Source organism: Plectropomus leopardus, chromosome 3, assembly GCF_026936395.1.
Source record: "Plectropomus leopardus strain MGB_pleo_1.0 chromosome 3, ASM2693639v1, whole genome shotgun sequence".
Classification (NCBI taxonomy): domain Eukaryota; kingdom Metazoa; phylum Chordata; class Actinopteri; order Perciformes; family Serranidae; genus Plectropomus; species Plectropomus leopardus.
Window position 1 is genome coordinate 37,396,672 of NC_142178.1, and position 19,503 is coordinate 37,416,174.

The following is a 19,503-nucleotide window of genomic DNA, read 5'->3' on the forward strand; positions in this document are numbered from 1 at the left end:
CTTTCTTCTTTTTTTAAACACAGTATGAAGTGAATCATATTTGTATGATCTAATGCTTTAGATCAGAGGTCGGCAAGTAAGTTTGGGCCATTTTTTCTAAACAATTAGATGGCGGGCCAAAACATAATCAAGGCTAATTTAAGAAATTGATTGATTCATTTATACTTACAGATACAGTTCACAAATTGAGGATCTGGGGGATTTCAAACACAATGAAAATCGAGGAATTCCCAAAATCGCTCTTTTTGTCACGATCTTTCCACTTTGTCCTGATTTGTGCGCATCCGCGGTGTCGGAGAATGCGCATGCTCCGCCGCGGTGTCGGAGTTTCGGAAAATGCGCGCTCTCCGCCGTGTGCAGAGTCACGAACAAAAAGTCTGAAGAGGAAAGTTGACAGTAAAAATATGGTATTCATTTAAGAATGGAGTTATTTTACCTGGTTTCATGAATGCAAAGCTGGTGTGTCTTACACACAGGTGACCCTTTCTGCGAGCTCCGCTGTTCGCACAGATGCGCTGTCGATTGCTGAGCACGGAGTTATATCAATAGTTTTAGTCAGGCCAATTACTTTTCCCTAGCTGGTGCATAATTCAAGGGAATCTATGTAATTTGGATTTTTACAGTAATGGGCTATTCGTCAGATAGTCGCATCACTGTGTCATTTTCGTCAGATTCTGCTTTTTTTGCGCTGATTTTGGTGTCCCTGTTTTTCATTGAATTAAACAGAATTACCTTTGTTCCTGTTCACATGTGTGGCGCACAGTCACATAAGTAAAATAATGTTTGAATGATTTACTGAACTGCTGCTATTTTTTTTCATAGCACACATGGCGTGCTGCTATTTCAGCACCAGGCGCTGTCCACCAGTGTCTGTCTGTCATTCACTCTCATCATGGATACAAGTTTAATCTGCAGTAGATTCTCTTTTTTGACATTGTAGCCTAATTGAAAAAAAAAATCATCAGATTATCAAAATAATCTAGTGGGCCAGATATTATAGCTAGAGGGCCGGATGTTGCCGACCCGTGCCTTAGATTGTCAGATTTTTAGTGTTTCCTGTCCAAAATCATGTCATGGTAGGGCAGCTTTTTATTTTGTGTGTGTACTGACAATTTTTTTTTCTCCTGTAAAACTCAATAATTATTTCCTTTTTAAAGGTTAGCCTTTTCAGTTGTAGGAAAAATGACAGGACACAAGAGAACAAATTAAAAATGTCATAAAATCTGGTTTCAGTCCTTTTTTAGTGTATATATGCCCTTTAAACACATTCTTGTCTTTTTTTTTTTTTTTTTTAAAGTTATATGTTACCATACTGAGCTAAATACTTTGTGACTTTTTGCCATGTCATCTTACCACACATTGTTTATTTGATCTCTGTCTTAGTTTGCAGTGCTGAGTCATGACTTAAATTAATACTTGTTCTGTTAATTTGCAGTTCTAAAATACTAAGGATAAAGCCAAAGCAGCCCCAAGTCAGTTCCACACCGAGGTACGGTACCACTAATATTTAAAGCTTAAGTTTGACTTTACATTCTCTAACCTCTACTGACTTAACCCATTATTGATCAGTTTTCTTAACATACCTTTCACAAGTTTTGCAGTGTCGTTATCTGTCAAAACACAATTTAACACATCTAAGTATTGCTGTTTTGTTTTAGTTTTGTTTTTTAATGGTAATAGTAATACAGTAATAGTAGTAATGGCATGTCCCTCCTTCCCCCTGAAAAGGAGAAAATACTTCCCCTGTCTCATGTTTTGGTGTTTTCCTGCAGGTTCACCCTGCTGGCTCCAGATTTGCTGCGAACAGACAGCCAGGAGAACATCTACCTACAGGCATACGGTTTGTCCAAACCCGTCACCGTCTCCATCTCTGTCCTGGACTTCAGTAAGGCCGTGCTCCTCCAGGACTCCACCATATTAAATCCGGAAAATGGTTTCCACGTCCTCAAGTCCATACAGGTTAATCATCAGGGATGTCTGTGTTCTGTCTACATGCCAAAAGTCAGCAATCTGGTTTATCCTCCATTGTACCTGTGATCCTCTTTTGTAAAAACTCATTTTTCGTGGGTTTTTGGAGCATTTAAACTGACAGCACAGTGGGAAGATGGACTTTGTAGTGAAACTGCAGAGAATCATTTGGTTGATTTAATGTAGTGATACTCAATCTATGTCCCATGGGCCAAATCTGGCCCCTCTTAGGGTGCCGCGTGGTCCCCCAACCATTTTCTAATTCACAATAAAAAATAAAGTACTTTTGATAGCATCAAATTAAAGGTTTTTTTTTTATCAAAAAAAGTGCCCATGGAGGTCCTAGCTAAGCCACTGATGTCATAAAATCCTTGAAACATCCTATAATTTTAGAAATGCCTAAAACTCATAGAAATATCTTAAAATCTAAGAAATTTCTGAAAAGCCTGGAAACGTTCTGAAATCCTAAAAAACTCACATCAATCCTAGAAACATCCCAAAGTGGAGAAATGTCCTAAAGTCCTGGAAACGTCCCAAAGCTGAAAAATGTCCTAAAAACCTAGAAAAGTCATAGAATCCTAATAATGTCCTAAAGTCTTTGAAATGTCCTTAAGTCCTAAAAATGTTCTAAAATCTTAGAAACATCATAAAATCCTAGAAATGTCCTTAAATCCTAGAGACATCATAAAATCCTGGAAACGTCCGAAAGTCTTAGAAATGTCCTAAAATCCTAGAAATATACTAAAATCCTAGAAACTTCCCAAAGCTGAAAAATGTCCTAAAATTCTAAAAATATCCTAAAATCCTAGAAATGTCCTAAAATCCTAGAAACTTCCCAAAGCTGAAAAATGTCCTAAAATTCTAAAAATATCCTAAAATCCTAGAAATATCCTAAAATCCTAGAAACTTCCCAAAGCTGAAAAATGTCCTAAAATTCTAAAAATATCCTAAAATCCTAGAAATGTCCTAAAATCCTAGAAATGTAAATGGCTCTGCTGCGTCTGCGCCCCTGGCCTCCTGTCATTTTGAAAAAGTTTGACGTGGTTTGTCGCAGGACATGCAAAAAGTAGAACCGATGAGGACTGATCTGGATTATGATGCTTTTTCTAATTCTAAACATCATCCTGTGTCTTAATCTCATTTTATTCCAGCTTCCCTCAGATCGTTTGAATCGAGAAGAGAAAAAGAACAAGTTTGTGTATCTGAAGGTGAACTTTGAGGGCTACCACACGGAGGAGAGGGCCCTGATGGTGTCTTTTCACTCCGGATACATCTTCATCCAGACTGACAAGCCCATCTACAACCCCGGAGACAACGGTGAGAACTGAAGATGCTCATGGAGTACCAGTAACGGTCGCAGTACATGTAGATGTAGTGATCACTCACCTTACAAATTATGAATACTTTACTCTGAGTATTTTTTCTGTCTGTTTTTTTTGGCTATTCCACTGTCCAGTTCGATACAGAGCCTTCGTGTCCTCTCCGTCCTTTAAGGCCTTTGACAGCTCCATCACCATTGACATCCAGGTAATCAGTAAATGATTAGTCAATTGGCTAATCAATTAGCCAATTCTTCTCTTATAACAGCCTCTGAGGATTGATTTTTTCAGATTTTCATCATTGTAAAATTAATACATTTCGGGTTTAGATAAGTGGTTTGAAAAACAAGACCTTTGAAAACCAAACATTCGGGTTTAACAATTTTAAGTCATATTTTGATGCAATTTATAGACTAAAAGTGTAACTTAGAACAAACTGATCGTTAGATGCTGCCCTACTTTGTACAAATGTTGAGATTTTAAACAGTTATAGAAAAAGATGCTAGCAAAGTAAAATGAATGAACATGATGCAAAAATTAGATTAGAAAATTAGCTTTTATTGGCTCAAATGATGTTTGCGTGTGTGCTGCAGAATCCAGATGATGTGGTGGTCAAACAGCTCTCCAGGGTCAGAGCGACTGATGGCATCTTTTCGGGCGACTTTACTCTCTCTGAAATCGTCAAGTAAGATCAACTTGTTTCACTTGTCTCTCAACTCTCTCCACTGCCAACACATCCAGATGTATTTATCTGTATCTCTCATGAAGGGGTGTTAGGGACACGTCAGGACGTTGACTGAGCATCCATTTCTGACGACCATTTGAACAGACATTCATGAATCCCAGAGGATGACTCCCATTATAGATGTAGTTTTATCATACCAAAATTCCTCGGCCTCTTAGTTTTGTGAAAATCCAAAGTACTCATGTGAAGCAGCAGAAAACCTGAACAAGGTTTATTTGCAAATATGAAAAAACACAGCAGGCAAAGTCCAAATTGGCAAGTTATCTCTCGTCTGGTCCACTACCAACTTGATGTCCAGTTCCTGTATAATCTCACATATCACCTTTTATCGTACATCATAACACTGCATAACATGGTCTAAAACTGAGATGCCTCACATACTAAGTAGCCTAGGAATGTTGAAATGTTATACGCAGACACATACGCAGACTTCGTGTTGTCTTAAAGCACGTCATAATACCTTTATAAGTGATTAAGTGGCTCCTACACCTGCTTACTTCGGTAATTTCCTGACTTTTTCAGCATAACATTAATATTTGTGGTTTTTAGTGAAAGGTTTCAATGACTATTGGATGGACTGCCGTTAGATTTGGTAATAGTCTGCTAAAATTTAATGTTTATTGCTTTTTAGCTAATGTTTACATGCTGATATGCTAAACTAAAATGCTGCTGTAGACTCATAGTCTTGTTAAAGTGACTGATCTGATTTTTAAAAAAATATTACTTTAGGTGTTCCACAGGGTTCAGTGTTAGGTCCAGTGTTGTTCTCAATTTACATAAACGATATACCTTGGAATACTGTAAATTTAATGATTTTGTGGATGACACAATTTTATATAATTCAGAACTGAACTAGGAAAACTTATTCTCTTACAGTGCACCTTATATGTGGAATAATCTGCAAAAGACCTTAAACTTAGACACTTTGCTGCCATTATGGCTGTTTAAATGCCTTATTTCAGATCTCATTTTAATTGATTGTAAATGCTTTTAACTACACATCTACCCCATAGCATATTTATTATCCCATGTTTTAACTTTTAGCTATTATATATTGTTATTATTGTTTGTTGTTTTGTGTGACTTATTCTATTCTAATTGGCTTGCATATTGGTTATTTATTTCTTGTAACTTATTTCAGGTTTACTTAATGATTTTCCTAATGTCTTTGCTCCTGCTCAGCATCAATGAAATAAGGGTCTCCTTCAGTCAGTTTTCAGAGTTTTAAATAAAGGTTTGAATGACTGAATTAATAAATATATGTAGCACCATACCATCACTGCCAAAAAACCTCAGCTGTTTAATGTGCTGTTTCTGATATGACTGTATGTCTCTGGCAGTGAAGGAAAATGGAAAGTGATTGCAAAGTTTGACCACTGGCAGCAGAACACATTCAAGGCCCAGTTTGAGGTGAAGAAACACGGTACGTTAAAACGCGCTTACTTCTGCTATTAAAGTTAGTAATATTTATTTCTGTCACGATATGAATAATTCTGTCTGGTAGGCATCTTTTTTTTCTCAACTCCGAATGTCACATTTTGGAAATGACTCAGAAGGCTCTAATACTGTGAACTACAGGAATGATATTTATTTATGGCGTGTTTTAGTGCTTCCTGCCTTCAATGTCACCCTGACTCCCAGGAAGTCCTTCCTCAACCTGGATGACACTGAACTGGAAGTCGAGATCTCAGCCAGGTCGGACACACACACACACACACACACACACACACACACACACACACAGAGAGGTTATGTCACTGGAATTTTATTGTACATATTTCAGCCATGTACATTTATTAACTGTACCCCCTTTTAAACCTGGATCTATAGTTTTCTTGTGCTGCGTTCAGACGTCTTTCACAAGCATTAAAACCTTTGAACCTGAGCAAATTGATTTGACTTCTTTCCAGAACATGGTGTAAGAAACATCATGAAAGTTAGTTTAGATTTAGATAATTTTTTTTTTTTTTTTTTAAAAAAAAGCTGTCCAGAAAACTGCAATTATCATGATTACATTTAAAAATGTATGTTACAGAATTATTTTAATTGGTACGCACTTTTTCTGGTCATTTTCATGTTTGTTTCCTTCCTTTATTTTTATTGTTATTTTTTTGTGTGTGATAGTTTTCAGGTAATTTTTTTTTATTTTCTTGTTATTTTTGGGCCAATTTTCCTCTTAGGCTGATCATTGTCCTCTTTTTTTTATAAAGAAATCCAGCAAATTTACTTTAAAGTGTCATCATGTCATCATTATGTCCAAACACAGAACTAGACCTTTTCTTTTTTTTCCTCTTTTTTTTTTTTTGAGCAGCCATTCGGTCCTCATACTGAAACCACGAGATCCCACACGTAAACACATAATCCTTATTTATACGGATATCTGATCGTTGACTGTTGACTTGTGATTGTTGTGACTGTGTTCAGGTACCTGTACGGGGAGCCGGTCCAGGGGACGGCCTACGTGGTGTTTGGAGTGAAGATCAACCAAGAGATGAGAAGGCTGCCGTCAGTGAAGCAGGTGTCAGATGTAAGTCCCCTCGCCATCCTAAAATGTGTCCCTGTTATTGCCATCCAGCCTCGGAGTTCAGCACAGAATCATTTCATTTAACATTTTTCAAAAACTTGCGTAAAGGGTGACTCTTAAACTTGGAAATAGCAGTTTTACAAAGAAAAAAAAAACGCACCTCTGGCTCCACTTAGTAGCTTTTTGTAAAACCTTCGACAACATCTCACAGCTTTCCTCAGCAGAGGAAGTTTGCTCAAACTTGAATCGGTATTTGCTCATGAAGTCTGTGGGATGGTGTTAAAAGCTGGACCTTGAGATAAGACTTTGTCTTTTTATTTTGTCAAAATGATACATATTGGTTAATTATTCTTTAGCTCAAGTGTAACAGTGGAAAAAAACCCGTTTTTCTGGTAAAGGTTTTGTAAAATCACTCTCTGTGTTCTGCTGCAGCTGGATGGAGGAGTCGTAAAACTGAGCATGAACGAGATCAAGAAAGCTCACCCCAACATCAGATCTTTGGTGGGAAACTCTGTGTATGTGAAGGCCTCTGTGCTCACCAAGACAGGTAAGAACTGCTGTACAGTCAGAGCGTTTACGTGATTTCAGAAAAAGTCAAATAACTGTGTCATTTTGACTAAAACTGGACTTTTGAAATACATGTGAACGTGTTAGTCCGACTGAAATCGGACTAAATTGAATTTCTCAAAATCAGACCAACACACACAGATAATGAGATGAGTCGAGCGTTTTTTGTCGTGTAAACACCTCAGTCGGACTTTAACTGGGCCAGGTGTTCTCTGCAAGCTCCCAGTCACCATGACGGCCTCCCTCAGTGGTTCGGGATAGGGACTATTAGTTATTTATGACGGGGGAACGGGTGCTGCAAAACAGGACAGGCATTTTCTTTTTAAATTAAGCACAGAGGAAAGACTTGTGTTTTTACTTTTGGTGAGGGACGTACAACTTGAAAAGGTAGTATTTTATATATTTGAGTTGTGCCTTTTGATTATATGTACAGGACGCCGCTGTTTTTTACCCCAAAGTTATTCTAAATAAACAGCCGTGATTCGGTTTTTGTCATAGACTGTATAGATAATAAAGATTTATTGCAACTGGGTGAAAGGGGGCATATCTTCACCTGCCTCGGTGGAGTTGGATAAACCTTCGTCAATAAATCGATTCTTGCCTGGGGCTTATAGACAAGGACAGTAGTCCAATTAGATAGGCTAAACTGTGCATGTAAACGTACTGAGTACACAGGGAAAAAAAGCAGGTCAGCACTTAAGATAAATTATATTCCACTACAGCATGTCAGCATGCCTAAAGTGTTTTTATGCAAAACAGTGACTCTGGCTCCATCAGTAAAATCAATTTGTAAAAGTAGTCATTCAGGAAATGTGCACATGTCGTTCTTGTACTCACAGGACATACTGTAAGAGACTGTCACAGATTTTTAAAGACACTGGGATGTGGATCTGTAGTCGTGTCTGTTGACTTCACCGTGTTTGCTTTTGTTCGTTGCACCACAGCTTAGAAAGACCAAACTTTTTAAAATTGCATAACTCGGCCACAGCTTATTTCACCCAGCGAACAGGACAGATCGATGCCAGAGGGTCAGATGTGCATCAACATGACCTTTACCCCTGACAGGACAAACTTCAGTCATCAATAATTCGACTCTCCCCGTGGCCCAGCTCTTGGGGAATGTGGGACATTTCACAAAACACAAAACTGTGTTTAAAACTGGAAGGAGTTATTGTAGAAGTTTTAAAGCAAAAGTTTCTTTTCTGCGTTAAATAATTGGCAGCACAAGCGGCCCCAGAACTTTGACAGACATGAAAACCTCTAAGTTTAATCACCGGTACAAACAACGTGACACTGACTCTGTCTGCTACCCTGTTTTATTTTAATTTTTTTACATCTTTTGGACAGGGCACACTTCAGATCAGTGTTGCAAAAATGAGAAATCTGCAGATAACGTTCAGCATTTTCAGTCAAACATCACTCGATCTAATGTTACAGGTTAAATGGCGACCCGTCGAAAGCATGACGTTTGGAAGTATTTTGGAAAAAATAAGTGAAATTAATGTGTTATATAGTCTGATCTCTAACCCCAGCCCCCTAAACTTTCATTTGGGTTTCAGTTCAGACCCTGTTCATAAGTTTTTTTTTCTAATTATGAAAATAACCTAAAATGCTCATCTATAGTTTGTGGTTATTGGCACTGACTGAGCCCGTTTTTTTCTCCTGTGCAGGCAGCGATCTGGTCGAAGCAGAGAAGTCCGGCATTAAAATTGTGGAGTCTCCGTATGTCGTGTCCTTCAGAGACGCACCAAAGTACTACAAGGGAGGCCTGCCCTTGGACTTAACAGTAAGGACCATCCTCTGTGTTTACGATCGATTAAAACAAGATATTTTCTCTGTGTTTCCAGTCAAATTAAACACCACGAGCTGGCTCTTTAGCTCTTTTTACGCAGCCTGCTCAAGGCACTGTTTTTTATAGAGGATATAATAGCAGAGTGGGGTGGAGGGGTGGGGGGTTTTCTCGCCTTTAATTTGGCTGCAGAGGTGATTGACACCTGTGTAAAAAGTGTGTACCGGCAGGACGGGACAGGTGTGACATGTTGATTATGTGTCCAGCCAACGACTGGAAGATTTAAAAAGCAGCTAACAGCAGGAAGCAGCTGAGTGTCGCTGCTGTGCTGATGCTGTGGTCCTGCTCGATGCTAACTGCTGCCACCATTATTGTTAGTCATACTTCCACTATTATTATACACATATGACTGTTATCACCACATACATAAACTACAATATTTGCATGTAATATTACATGCTATCATAAGTTACAGTTAAAAAATGTTATGTCGATTACTATTGTTATGTGTTATTTTTGTTGGTATTATTGTTGCTGTACATCTCTCTCACTCTTATGTATCATTCTGTCATCTACTGTAATTTTATTGTTCTTTATGACATCTATTGCACGTCTGTCCGTCTTGGACAAACGTGCAATAAATAATGGGCTTTATAAATAAAATCTAATTGAATTAAATCAGCTCAAAAAAGAAGATCATCAGCTGAAAATATACAAAAATTGGGAAAAAGATGAGATTTGGGCGCTCCCTTTTCAATGAGAAGAGGGAGAGATCAGCCAATATCCAACTAAAGGACACGAAATGATTGTTAATGCACGTTATAGTAGATAAAAGGTAAATAAAATAATAATAGCACAAATAATAATAGATAAAAATGTTTAGAATATTAAAATAATATACTAAAACGATAAAACAGGCTAAGATGTATAAATAAATAGTCAATAAATAAATGAATAAATAAACAAACAAATAAATAAATAAATAAATAGGTAAAGTTCAATTAAAAGCAAATATCAGTAGATTGTAAGGAGCAGTAAGGATCTGTGTGTAAAATGGGCTTTAGTTTTGTCTTCATGTGTCCGTCAGCTCAGTCAGTGTGGATGAAAAACTGTAATTTGGACAAAAACTCACAGAGAGAAATCTTCCCCATCCTCTCCAGATCCAGGTGAGCCACCACGACGGTTCCCCGGCCCGCAACGTCCTTGTCAACGTGACGCTGCTGGACGCCCCCCTGGTCGTCTCCATGGGCTCCGCCAGAGCCACCATCAACATGCCCAGTGTTCAACGGCCACAAGTCATCACTGTGAGTATGACGGCATGCTCCTGTCTCTCACACAGCCTCTTCACACCTGAAGCTAGCTGAACTTGATCTAATAGCAGAAGTTCCTGTCACTTAAACTTTAAATGTTCTACTGTTTCTGTTGTTTGCTTTGATTTTTTGAGAATGCTTCATTTCAAAATCCCCCAGCAAGAATATGGAGTCAGTAAATCTTTTACTCTGATTTTCCCCCTAACAACTTAAAAATATTTAGAAATTAATCTAAATATGTTTGTTTTCACACTTTATATTCACAAATACATTTTGTTTATTTGTGTTTTAATAATACTTTGAGGCTTTATGATGTTTATATTGAGTTAAAAATTACAGCCTTCGACGCTGCTCTATTCATGGCTGCATCGATATGCCAAATAAAAATAACGTAAATGTGCTGTTCATCATTTTGGAGACAATTCTCCAAAGTTCAGCACGACATATTTTGTATCCTCGAAAATTTTGTGATTTCATCTAAAAAAAAAAAAATAAAAAAAAGATTAAATGAACAGAGTTTTGAAGTAGAGCTGATGTGATTTGTTTATACAGATCAATTAGTTAATTTTCAAGCAAAATTGCTCAATATTTGCAGATTCCAGTGTCTCACGATTAATATGATGTTGAGATGTTACTTTTTTTTCTTTGACTTGGACTGCTTTGAAATATGAAACAAGTGACCTGATTACATCCTGCTGGGCTTTAGGAAATTGCAATGGCTCTTTTTTTGGGGCAATTTTCTGACTTTTTATCAGCCGAAACTGATTTAATAATAATAACGATAATTGTTAGTTGTGGCCTTAGTTTGCTGTGTGAGGTGCATTTCTGGGTCTAGTTCAAAATAAACGTGCAAAGGTGGTTCAGAGTTTTCCGAAGACATTATTTTGTAATCATAAGGATCTTTGTCAAAGGTCAAATACACACAGTGATGTCTATTTTGTGATCCAGAGCATTTAAAATCTTTGACGCTGAGATTTCTCCTCTTAATTTTTTTGTCAACCTTAAATACTAAATTTTCACAACCCTTATTTTGCTCTTTCATGTGGTCCGTTTTGTAGGCTGAGACGGTGCAGGCAGACCTGAGACCAGAGCAGCAGGCCAAACAGCAGGTCACCGTTCTGCCGTACGTCGCCTTTAACTGGCGCCACCAAAACTACCTTTACATTTCCACAGGGACCAACACGGCGTCTGTAGGAGACAGACTGTCCCTGAAGCTGAGCATCAGTGTTGCGGACCCGGCACACAGACCTCACATTACACACGTCACCTACCTGGTGAGAAAAGAGCGTTTCAGTTCCAAATACTTTGACATCAGAAAGTTAAAGTAGCAACAAAATCAAATAAAACAGACATAAACAAAAATGCATCACGAATTTCTCTCCAAAACTCTCTCAGGTGCTGAATAAAGGCAAAATCATTACTGCTGAGCGCGTGGATGTGACAGGTCAGCTGATCACCAGCGTCGGGCTCACGGTCACTCCTGAGATGATGCCGTCGTTCCGTTTCGTGGCGTTCTACAGTATTCCCTGGTCGGGGCGCGAGGAGGTGGTGTCGGACTCTATCTGGGTGGACGTGGCAGATTCCTGTGTTGGAGGGGTGAGCGATCGGCTCAGTCTCAGAGAGACTCCGTCACACTGGAGACGTTTACAGAGATTGTTGTATAGCTGAAAAATAATGAGCATCTGTCGACATGCAAAAAGCAAAAATTGCAACACGCTGGATGGCTGAGTTCACTCTGCAGAGTTTAAGGCATAACAGCCCAGTCGCCAGAAGAAAAGTTTGGAATTTCATGTTTCTGCAAATCACAAAAACATCACATTTGCACCTTTTATACATCTCATATTACTTTCTTTTTTAACACTTAATTTATAACAGTTGTACACTAAAACAAACGGATAAATTACATTTAAATCAGGAAGACAAAGACAGTATCCGAATTTATGACTAAATAAACAGCTATTGTAATGGTACAAAACCTAACCCCAAAACAACAAGAAAAAACAGCGTTAGTGCAATAATATAATCTTCTCTGCTAACACGAGAAGGTACAAAGAGATATTAATGTTTCTAAAGTGGTTCAGTATATGAGCTGACTTTGTCGTTGCGGTGGAGGGAAACAGTGTGACACCGAGACGAGTCATCCGCTAATCTGCAGATCTTGTTTGAGATCAACAAACAGCAAAACGTTTTTGTGGATGATAATTCCTTTAGATCACTGAGTTTGCTGTGTTGAGACCACAACATCCCAAATATCCCAAACTATCGTCATTACGTTCAGGCCTGCAGCTTTACAAGACAATTTTATTTCTATAGCACCCTTCAAACACGAGGCAATTCAAAGTGCTTTACAGGGGCACAGAAAATCATGAAATACAATAATAAAAATAAGAAAACATTAAAATTACATTCAGACATGTAAAGAGAATCAAAGAGTAAGAAAGAGAGAAAAAAAAATATTATTTTTCAGCCTTCCCCAACCTCCCCCCCAAAAATATCTGACTTATTAAGTTAGATATTTTGATTTTAGACCGTACAATATGATCATATTTCATATTGGTTTATTTGTTTGGTGACCTCAGATCTGAAATAAAATCCTCTGACAAACAGACCAATAAATCAATAAATGAGGATTTGTTCTGTCTTCAATCTTTTGATCATTTATGTGTTGACGCGTTTTATTTAACTCTGTCTTACAGCTGAAAGTCGGGCCGGTGGACGGCAAACACCGAGACTACACGCCTGGGAAGAGCTTTAGGTTTGAGGTCAAAGGTGACCCGGGGGCAAAGGTCAGCTTGGTGGCTGTGGACAACTCAGTGTATCTGCTAAACAAGGACAGACTCACACAGAGGAAGGTGTGTGTGTGTGTGTGTGTGTGTCAACGAAGAAAATACCCAAACTGAAAAATTCAGTTTTTTTTGTTTTTATTCACCAAACATAGTTTTTACACTTTGTTTTAAAGGTTTTTCAAGGAGTAATCCTACCTCTGCAAATAAGACCAATAATTTTAAAAAAGTTAGTTATTGACCCTTAGAGCCCACTTTAATATTACACTCGCATTTCTCAAAATGCACTTTTTAAAGTCAAGCTTTAAAAACTGTTACATGATACATATCATACATTACATTCATATTTTTTCTACTTTCATTGAGTTATTTTTTTAATCAACATCAGTCCTCATCATACATTTCAAATACTCATTCATTTTTAGAATTTTAACCCTTCAAATACCAAGTTTTTGTCATGATGCCACCATCTGTTAAGATTTTGAAAAAAAAAGAATTATTTTGAATATATTACATGCTAAGAAGATTTTTTTTGACAATGATTTATAGCACCATGGATTGAGACAGTGAACATAGTGGAAATAAAAAATACAAAATATGGAAAAAAATGACGTCATCAGGTGGAAAACGGTTAAAAATGACAAATTCCAAGGCAAAAGCCCAGAGTGACGTCCAGAAATAATACTCTGAATGGGTTTCAGATGTGCATTTTTTTGCACTTAACAGTACAAATGCAACATTTTTTTTCCGCAGTGTATTTTAGACTTATTGTAGGAGCTCAAAGATTGAACAAAAATACATGTTTTTTGCCAAAATATATGCCATGTGCATGACCACGGCCATTATAATAAAAAAGAAGAATGAAAAGCACATAAAATGTGCCAAACAGCCCTTAAGGGTTAATTAACGTGATGGAATACACTTTTAAAATGCGGCTCACAGTTCAGCAGGATATGACCATGTTCATCAGTGTTTTATGTTTTACCAAAACTAAAAACCTCGTGTCGTCTTGTCCTTGATTGGCCCTTTTCCTCAGATTTGGAGCACAGTGGAGCACGGAGACATCGGCTGCACCCGAGGGGGGGGCAGAGACGCCAGGGCGGTGTTCAGTGATGCAGGACTGCTCTACACCTCCAGTGCTGGATTCCAAACCCGAACCAGAAACGGTACCTAAGAGCATGGAGCCTGCTCAGCCCATTTGGGGAATTTATCCACAACAATAACAATAAAAACAATAACAATTAAAGAAGATACCAAAAAAGAGTTTTCAAATTTAAGCGATATGTTGAGTTGACATTACTTCACATGTTGTTCACATATTTCCTTTATCTTTTGTATCATCCACTCGTAGCTTCTTTAGCTGTTGAGCAAAATGAGTTTGGGACAAAATCTTCATGTTCTCTTCATCATGTAGGGGGTTCGATTGCTGAATTTATATATTTATTTATTAGCTATGAAAAAGAAAGTCTTGTAATTGAATGAATTAGGAGATGGGTGAAACATTTTAAATAAAAAAGCTAAATCGTCATCATCAATAGCTGATTGGTTTCAGCAGCAACAATGTAAAACAGGTGGTGTAATACTGATCCGTCTCTTTATAAATAAGAAGCTGCTGAAACTGCATTGTATCCGTACATCCTTGATGTGTGTCAGCGTGACAGCACTGATCACGGATATGGATTTTAAATAAGAGAGACATGCAGATATAGAAATAATCATTGATTGTGCACCAGGTTTAATTATGTTTCTCTCCTCTCGCCAGCCCTGCAGTGTCCAGGCAGCTCCAGAAGGAGGCGCTCTGCTGAACTGTTGCAGCGTAAAGCCCAGCTGGGTGAGTCGAACCTCATTCCCACTGCACAAAAAAACACCTGCAAACATGCGGCTTTTTAATGCAATTGGAAAAAGTACAATCAGCATTCACACTGCAGTCAAAGGACTCTGACTCTGCACCTGCATGAATTTGCTCATTTCAGCTCCTTAACCTGCAAGATACGCAGACAGTGATGAAGATTCCCATCGAACATGGTCATTTCATTAGTTGTTGAAATAAAATATTGATATCACTGGTTCTCCTCTGTCCTCTGCCTCCAGAGAGTCATTACAAGGAGAAGCTGCAGCATCGCTGCTGTAAGGACGGCCTCAGGGACATCCCCATGCCGTACTCCTGCACGCGGCGCTCCCTCTACATCACCGAGGGCCCCGAGTGCATCCGGGCCTTCCGCTACTGCTGCGCCACTTTAAGGAACCAAGTTTTCGACACCGAGATCCCCACCACCCCACCACCCACCACGGCTGCCTACACCACCTCCGCTCCACTCAGGCCCACTGTCCCATACCGACGCCCTGGTTTGGTGGATGTGTCTCCATATGGAATAATACCCCTATCAACGGGCACATTCAGTAATTATTCCCTCATCCCTCTCTTTTTCATTCTGTTTATTATTAGTCAGCAGAATATCTTGAAACACATAGTCATATATTATTTGTCATCTTCATAATGTTGGTTTAAAGGTTAAAAACACAGACGTTAATGATAATGGACTTAGCCTCAGTGAGGTCACTCATTGGTTTGTGGACTTAAGTTTGGCATTATGCTGCAAAGAGACTGTATTTGGGGAGAGGTCTGAACTGTGGAGGAGCGACAGGTGGATCAGACTGAGAAGCTGAGGACACTGTCAGCAGACTGCCTGTCACTCAGAGCAAAGCCACTCTTATCCCTCTGAAACTCGAGCATATTGGTTGATTTTTCTCAAAAACATGGAGAGAAAGCAATGAGCAACTTCACAACACATGGCCCAAAAATAGCAATAAATACGTTTTTAAAAGTTACAAGAAAATAACCTAAAATAAGCACAAAAGAAAAATAGAAAACAAAAACAAACAAGAAAATAAGCTAAAGAAATTTAAAAAAATGTATGTTTCATTTTTTTTTACTGTAACATAATTGCAAATATATAATTATAATATTAGAAAACTAGTTTTCTGGACAACCAGTCAAACCAATATGCTCAGGTTTCAAAGAGTTAAAAAGCTTGTGAGGGGTTAAGTGAGGGTTCACTTTTGAGTGACAGGCTGTCTGCAGATAGTGTCCTCAGCTTCTCAGTCAGATCCACCTTTCGCTCGTCCACAGCCTCTGGCTCCAAAAAAATAAGAAAAAAAAGGCAGCCACCGAAATGCCAAATACAAGACTTCAAAATGGGAGCTGACAAACCAGCGGTTGGCGTCACTGTGTCCATTATCGATACAGTCGATGCTTTTTTGTGAGAATCTTTACAAGAAAACTACAGAGTCCCCAATAATTTTAGAATTGTGGAACAGATTATTATTAACCCTGTGAAACCTGAGCAAGTAAGCTTGATTGATTCAAAAACAGAAAAAGGTAATGAGCCACTTAACAAAAAATGACCCAAAAATTATAAAAAAATAGTATAAAAATAAAAAATAAAAAAATAAAATAAAATAAAATAAAATAAAAGAGAGAAAAAAAGGAAATGATCTGGAAAAAAGCAAAACATTTAAATAATAATAATCATAATAATAATAATAATAATAATAATAATAATAATAATAATAAGTATATATTCTTTCCCCCTTTTTCCCCCATATTTTACAATTTTCTTGTATTTTGACATTTCTTGCCATATTGCTGATTATCTTTTGACTTTGAAATAACTCAAACATTTGCTCAGGTTTTAGAGGTTAAAGAGCTTGTTAAAGGATGTAATGACACGTTTACATCTGCTATATAAATATATAACCATATATAAATGTGTTCACGTAGATTGGGGACGTGAACGTGGGTTACCTGGGCCCCCTGGACCGGGTATATTCTATTCAACGGCAAACAAAGTGGCGCCAGAACAAGATGTGTTTACTTCACCAGGGAGAGAGGTTGTGGAGGAGGCATATGAGTGGGACGACGACGAGGAAGAGGGAGAGTATATGGATGAGTCTGACGTGCATCTGCGATTCAGGTTCTTCGAGTCCTGGCTGTGGAAGTATGTTGACCTGCCCAGCGAGACGGACAGAGACGGGTGAGTGACAGATTAGAGTAGCAGGGACATCAGAGGCAGGAAATCCTCATTTACCTAAACATCATCTGATGGAACAGCATCACTCTCTAGATTTAATTTATATTTACACAATTTATCAACCCTTTGAAACCTGGAAAACTGGCCATATATATATATATGTATACACACACACACACACACACACACACACACATATATATATATATATATATATATGTATATAAACATGGGGAAACAGCAATGGGCAGCTTAAGTAGAAGACCAAAAAATAGCAAGAAATTAGCGAACAGTCCAAAAAAAATAACTAAAAATTGGCACAAAAAAAGAAAAGAGAAAGAAAATGAAGAAAAAAATGCAAGCAGGGCTTTAAAAAATGCTAAAAGGGTTAAATGTTTAAGTTTTAACACACCTTAGACCCTCCCACCAAACGCCCACGGGTGTATGCACCTGCTGCATACAGTGACCCAGTGTTTCCCATACGTCATATTTAAGCTTAATTAAAGTTAAATCATCCAGAAATTAGCAAGAAATTGGCAAAAAGTTCAAGGAAATGTCCTGGAAATTATTTTAAAAAAAAAATAAAAAAATGATTAATTAATGAAAGGAAATAGCCTAAAAAAAGTGTTTCAAAGTTATAATAATTCTGTAACATCATTTTGAATGTACAATTATGATTATTTTCAATAAATAAAGTACTACCCTAGTTTTTTTTCCCTTGACAAGTTCCCCTAATTTCTTGCATTTTGTGCAACATTTCTTACCAAGTTGCTTATTGGCTTTTCTCTATGTTTTTGAAAGAAATCGCACCAATTTGTTTCAAAGGGTTCAACAAACAGACCACAGTAGCGCCCTCCTGTGTCTACTGATACTCATCTATAAATGCTGGAAAGGACAAGCAACTTGTTCCCCAAAAGTCCAAATCCAGGTGTTGGTATTTGACGCACAATGCCTGTCAGATGAAAAGATTCATCAGCGATGATTCAGGGTCTCTGACTTTGTCTCATCATGCGAGACAAAAACACATGCAGCGCTGTGAACTCCCTGCACCAGGTCGTGCTGTATTTGGTCAGTGATAACAGCTGCATACACAGCTCAGAATCAACAACGCTCACTCTGGTTCCCGTATGGACGCTCATGTTTTGTGCTGATGCTGATTTATGTATGTGTGTGTTACGTCCGTGTTTGCATTATGAAATGCATCAGTCAACACAAACTGCAAAGTTACTGTGGTATGATGCAAAAAAAGAACATTTTTTAGAAATGTTTTTAAATCTTGTTTCTTTGTTTGCATATATACAGTAAATAAACCTTTACACAGCTATGCTTTATAGTTTTTTGTGACTTCTATTTAATAAAGGAGCTATGGTTTTGATCTTTGACCTCACAGAGATGTGAATCTGATCAACAGGTTTGCTTCAAAGGACGTGGACCATCCGTTACCCGACAGCATCACAGAGTGGGGAATCATGGCCATCAGTGCATCACCTCATACAGGTACGAGGAGGAGGAGGAGGAGGAGGAGGAGGTGGTATTTTTATTGTGGCTGTCAGTTTTTGCAGTTTTTTATAAACACCTGGCACTGTTTGTCTTGTTGTGACATATCTGGCTTTTTAAAGGACTTCTCCCTCTTCCAGATGAACATTTCTATTTTGATTATTCACACCTCGTTTTTTTTTTCTTCTTGTTTTTTTGGCTCACTTACATCATATCTTAATCTGCTTTTTCGTCCTTCCTTGTAGTAACTTTATTTTGTGTTCTTTTGGTGCATGTTTTGGAGTTGCATATTTTTATTTAGCTTTTGTCCTATGTTGTTTAAAACTGATGTGGCTGTTTGTCTTGGCCAGGACAGTGTCAACAAAGAGGTGTTTAATACTTTTTCTGGTTCAATAAAGGTTAAATTAGTTTCTTGCACTCCTTTGCATTGAACAAAAAAATCCAAGTGAAAGGAGGCTATGTTAAAAAACAGCCAATGAGCCAATGAGCCCGTTGACTTTCATTTATTGACTAACTGGATAAACTTTCAGTAGCTTAATAATGAAGTGAATAAAATGTAAAAGCACAGAAAACTTCTTAATTCCACCATGAACTGAAAAATTAAAATCCAAACATTTTGCCAAAGTGTGCAAAGACTCAAAGTTCAAATCTCTAAACTCAAAGGATGAAGGAAATACTACAAATACACACATTCATACGTCCCGTCACTAATGTTTTTCTCTGAATGTCTGTAGGTTTCTGTGTAGCTGAGCCTTACAACATCAGAGCGTGGAAGCATTTCTTCGTGGATCTGAGGCTGCCGTATTCAGTGGCGAGGCACGAACAGGTCGTGATTAAAGCCGTGGTTCATAACTACGGCTACGACGACCTGCATGTAAGAAAGTCACCTCAAAAGCATACAGCACACTCATTTCCTTTCTGTTCTGCTGGATAATTTCATAAATATATTGCATCAGTTAGTTGCATATTA

General features: G+C 37.9%; 1 protein-coding gene across 1 annotated transcript in view; it reads left to right on the forward strand.

Moving 5' to 3' along the window:
* c3b.1 (complement C3b, tandem duplicate 1) overlaps positions 1-19,503 on the forward strand; it is a 73,817-nt gene that overhangs the window by 430 nt on the left and 53,884 nt on the right. Inside the window, exons 3-22 of the mRNA XM_088074942.1 lie at positions 1,436-1,489; positions 1,773-1,959; positions 3,120-3,285; positions 3,425-3,495; positions 3,881-3,972; positions 5,373-5,455; positions 5,640-5,727; positions 6,457-6,559; positions 6,989-7,103; positions 8,794-8,909; positions 10,073-10,216; positions 11,281-11,496; positions 11,618-11,818; positions 12,919-13,074; positions 14,042-14,171; positions 14,768-14,836; positions 15,097-15,405; positions 16,787-17,039; positions 18,448-18,533; positions 19,268-19,407. Of these exons, the coding sequence (XP_087931068.1) occupies positions 1,436-1,489; positions 1,773-1,959; positions 3,120-3,285; positions 3,425-3,495; positions 3,881-3,972; positions 5,373-5,455; positions 5,640-5,727; positions 6,457-6,559; positions 6,989-7,103; positions 8,794-8,909; positions 10,073-10,216; positions 11,281-11,496; positions 11,618-11,818; positions 12,919-13,074; positions 14,042-14,171; positions 14,768-14,836; positions 15,097-15,405; positions 16,787-17,039; positions 18,448-18,533; positions 19,268-19,407 (2,779 nt within the window). The remainder of the gene's footprint in view (positions 1-1,435; positions 1,490-1,772; positions 1,960-3,119; positions 3,286-3,424; positions 3,496-3,880; positions 3,973-5,372; positions 5,456-5,639; positions 5,728-6,456; positions 6,560-6,988; positions 7,104-8,793; positions 8,910-10,072; positions 10,217-11,280; positions 11,497-11,617; positions 11,819-12,918; positions 13,075-14,041; positions 14,172-14,767; positions 14,837-15,096; positions 15,406-16,786; positions 17,040-18,447; positions 18,534-19,267; positions 19,408-19,503) is intronic.